The 4116-nt window shown below is 50.2% G+C and overlaps 1 protein-coding gene across 1 annotated transcript in view; it reads right to left on the bottom strand.

Moving 5' to 3' along the window:
* Positions 1–1343: 1343 nt before the first annotated feature.
* Positions 1344–4116, bottom strand: part of AAR2 (AAR2 splicing factor) — a 6727-nt gene continuing 3954 nt past the window's right edge. Inside the window, exon 4 of the mRNA XM_005428394.3 lies at positions 1344–1990. Within this exon, the coding sequence (XP_005428451.2) occupies positions 1823–1990 (168 nt within the window). The 3' untranslated portion in view covers positions 1344–1822. The remainder of the gene's footprint in view (positions 1991–4116) is intronic.

The following is a 4116-nucleotide window of genomic DNA, read 5'->3' as shown; positions in this document are numbered from 1 at the left end:
AGGGGATTGCCTTCAGCCAGCCACACCATTGTTTTCCAGTTGTTCAGTAACTGAGGGATCTCAAAGCTTGCTTTCATTTCAATCTCACTTATAGTTTCCACATTCTCAAAATCTTTTGCCAGGCAATCGTATTTATAACGCTTTCCTGTTTCATCTTCCCCAACAAGAAATTATCCTCACTTTCAAAACATTCAAAAGGTTTATTAAAACCTTATCAAAAATACAACAGCAGACTGAATAGAGACAATATTACAGTGCCAGGAGCAGAGGATCTTTCCCACCATGTGCTCACCCACACAATGGAGGTTTCACCTTTTAACCCTTTAGCTCCTCCCAAAGTTCTGTCCATCGACTCCACCTTCGCTGTCCAGTGCTGGAGATCACTGCCTTAAATCCTGACTGGAGCTCAGGTGCTGCCATAGTGACAAACTGACCCTCCCAAATGTCCCAAACCCAGGGCACCCTTGATAACAACACAAGGGGGGGTAAAACACAACTATAAATCTATAAAACTTAACATGTATACAGGATATTTGCCCTTCAATTGTGAGAGTCACCCATGGCATTGCTCACCTGTCACACCAATAAAAAGGGAGTTGTGCCACTGTGACAGGAGGGCAGCACATTCCTCGTGCCTGGATTTGCAGGTGGGTGAGACAAGCAGCAGCAATCCATGGTGCAGGACAAGCCAGAGGCCCCACACCAGGAAACTGTCCCTGAGACTGAGAACTCTGGTCTGTCCAACACCAGGGAGCCTGTGGAGCAGGGAGAAGGAATGAAGAGCAGTTTGGGGGTTGGATGCTGTCTGGGATTGTAAGATAGGTGTGTGCTCTATTTGCCATCTGTCACTGCTGGGGCAGTTCTCTGCTGTTCATGGGGCAGTTTTCTTTATCTTTCCCACAGCCCATCCTCCCTTCGGGGAGATGCTGCGCCCAGGGGAGGAGCCAAGCATTCCTACCTGGATCCAATCTGAGCCTGGAGCAGCACAGCAGCCTTTGCCCCCTGCATTGCCAGAGGAGCAGCTTTCTGCTGCCCTGCATTGCCAGAGGGAGCCCAGGCCCATCTGCAGCAGCCCTGGAGCTGCAGAGGAAAACTCCCCCCTTGTGCAGGATCCCTGCTCCAGCAGCAGCACAGCTGGCACTGCAGGAGGGCTGAGCCCCCATGGGATGGGGCTGTGCCACCCCCTGACACACAGCGGGCAGGGCCTGCTCTCACTCTGTGTTTTGTTTTCTTTTTTTGTACTATTGCCTTTGTATTTTTAATTTTCCTAGTAAACAACTGTTATTCCTGCTCCCATATCTTTGCCCTGTGACAATTCAGAGGGAGGGGGGTTGTATTTTCCATTTCAGGGGAGGCTCCTGCCTTCCTTAGCAGATACCTGGCTGTTCAAACCAAGGCACACCCCTAAGGCAGAGCTGCTCCCCAAGCAGGGCATGAGCTCCAGCCCAGCAGGAGGGGAGCAGGGATGAGAGGACAGCTGAGTGCAGGAGAGTGTGGCAGTGTCAGGTTTAGGGTTGAACTCCATGATATCCAGAAGGTCTTTTGGAACTTTAATGATTCTGTGACTCTGTTTGTGGCTTGTGTTCTAGGAGGAGACACTGCAGGAGGGCTGGGAAAACCCCAGCGTGTCCAAAGCTGCACTCAAACTCCTCCAACACCTCTGGGCTCCTCACAAAGCTCGGCATCCTCCTGGGTTTCCCACACCTGCTTCTCCAGCAGAAAGAGGATCAGCTTCAGACACAGCCCTCAAGAAGCTGGCAGAGTTGGAGAAGAGAAGGAAGGGACATTTTAGAAGCTGTTTGCTCCTAAGGGGCCCTTTGGCTCAGTCCACCTGCACACCCTCAGGCAGCTCGACCACCACAGGGGCACAGTCATCAGGCTCTGCCTCAAAGTCCCATCTGAATTTCTTTGTCAGGTGAGCCTTGAACTTCTCAGCCTTGTTCCTCAGAGCCTCATCCACAGCAGAGCTGCATGTGCAGGAGAACAGCACCTGAAACAAAGAGCAGAGGTCAGGGAGAGCCTTGCAGGGACATCAGGGAGCACCAGGAGAGAGCCAGGCTGGGATCTACACCCTGGGACTACTGCAGCTTTGGGGGGACCCAGGCAAAGCCCACACCTCTCACCTCACAGCCCAAGCCCATCCTGCTTCACACCACTGAGCCAGCATCACACACATCTGCACTCGGGTGAGAGCTTGGTCTGAGGCAGGAGGGTGTTTGTAACTGAATCTGTACTGTGCAATTCTGAAACAGGCCCAAGGGTGAGCTCAGGAAAACATCCTGACAGAAGGCATTTAAAAAAATTCAAATATGACTAGGCAAACTTCCAGCAAGTGCTCAAAAGGCCAGCAAATACTTGCACCCCTCATTTCCATGGGTAGAGATCTCCCAAAGTATTTTTGTAACAAGGTATTACCAAGACTTCAGGACACAGAGGAAACTTAATGAAAATACCTTGAATGTCAGAAATGAATGGGAGCTCTCTGGAAAAAGCTTGGTTATCCCCAGCACAGCCATCCCCTTGTGCACAGGGTGCTGCAGTGTGGGGGAACCTCTGCCTTCCATCCCCAAACACAAATCTACTGACACGTCACAACCTCGGCCTCTGCTGCACCTCAGGGGGAAGCACCTGTGTGTGATGGACAGGGCACTGAGCCCAGAGCCCAGCCCAGCTCTGCTCCTCCTGAACTTCTGATCCAGAACTAATTGCCATGAAAAGAAATCTCCTCTGGGGAAAGCACAGCCTCTTATTTACTGGAAGCTGGATAAAGCACTGACAATGAGCAGCAAAGTTCTCTGCTTTGTGGATGAACATTTGCCTTTTTCTTGCTCATTCTACTGGAAAACTGCCTCTTTCTAACAGAATTCTTACACTACATTCTTACATTCTACAACAGAAATGCTTCTGGTAGGGAAAAAATGATTAGAAGATTTTACTTCCCACTTCTTCTCAATGAACTGCACATTAAATTAGTTATTTCACCAAGCTTTTTTTTGTTTAAGCACTGGTAGGGCTGCAGAGTCACTGGTGGCTGTGCTGTGCTCCTCTTGCCTTGGCTCAAACCCCAAAACTGAAGCTGCTGCTTTCCAGAGCTGATCAGGAGCTGCAGAGACAATGCCCTCCCCACAGCTCTGCCCAGGGCCAGCTGAGGCAGAGAATTCTGCAGTGTGAAGTGGGGTAAGGCAAGGCCCAGAGCTTCCCTGGCTCCACTTGAGGAAATCCCACAGGAGCAGAGCAGTGCAGAACTCAGTGAGGAGGGGCTCAGCTGCAAGGGGAGCGTGGTGACCCTGCCAGGGCTCAGGGGTGATCCTGACACCAGCACAGCTCCTCTGAGGGAGTGAAACACAGACTGAGGGAGCCCAGGGATGGACAAGACTCAGGCAGCCACAAGGGTTTCCCACATTGCCCTCGGCAGGACAGAATGGCTGGTGCCATATTCTGGGTACTGCTGGGGACTGACAGCACTGCTCTGAGCATGCTGCAAACACAGCTGGGCTGTCCTGTCATGGGATGGAAAAAATCTACCAACAGAAATAAAATGTAAATTAAAACCCTCCTGAGATTTGTAAGAATCACAACTGAAAAATCTGAAAGCCACTTGATTAAAGCAATGCTTCCCAAAACATTTTACCCAGCAATTAAACCCAAACACCTCCACCTTCCCTAAAAGTACAGCAAGAACTTGGGGTCAACAAGAAGAGGAATGGAACTGCACCTGCAGCAGAGCTTCCTGCTGGGCTGGTTCCCATTGCTCAGCTTTGTCAGTGTGTCTGATTGGGGCTCTTTTTTGTAAATTAAGCCAGTTTGCTGCACTGCCAGCACAGTCACCAGCAGTGAGGTGATGGGGAAGATGAAACAGGAAAGCCTTATAAATATGATTGCCTGGCAAAAGATTTTGAGAATGTGGAAACTATAAGTGAGATTGAAATGAAAGCAAGCTTTGAGATACCTCAGTTACTGAACAACTGGAAAACAATGGTGTGGCCAGCTGAAGCTAATCCCCTTTTGATGGAACAACACCCTCTGCTTGCAGACAGGCCCAAGGGTCAGAGCAGACCCTACAGCTTGGCAGAAGGGGCCCAAAGAGGAGTTTTTAGGGTTTAAAATGTAACACAG

This window comes from Geospiza fortis, unplaced genomic scaffold (assembly GCF_000277835.1).
Source record: "Geospiza fortis unplaced genomic scaffold, GeoFor_1.0 scaffold657, whole genome shotgun sequence".
NCBI classification, from domain to species: Eukaryota; Metazoa; Chordata; class Aves; order Passeriformes; family Thraupidae; genus Geospiza; species Geospiza fortis.
This window is presented reverse-complemented; position numbering and strand designations above follow the sequence as displayed.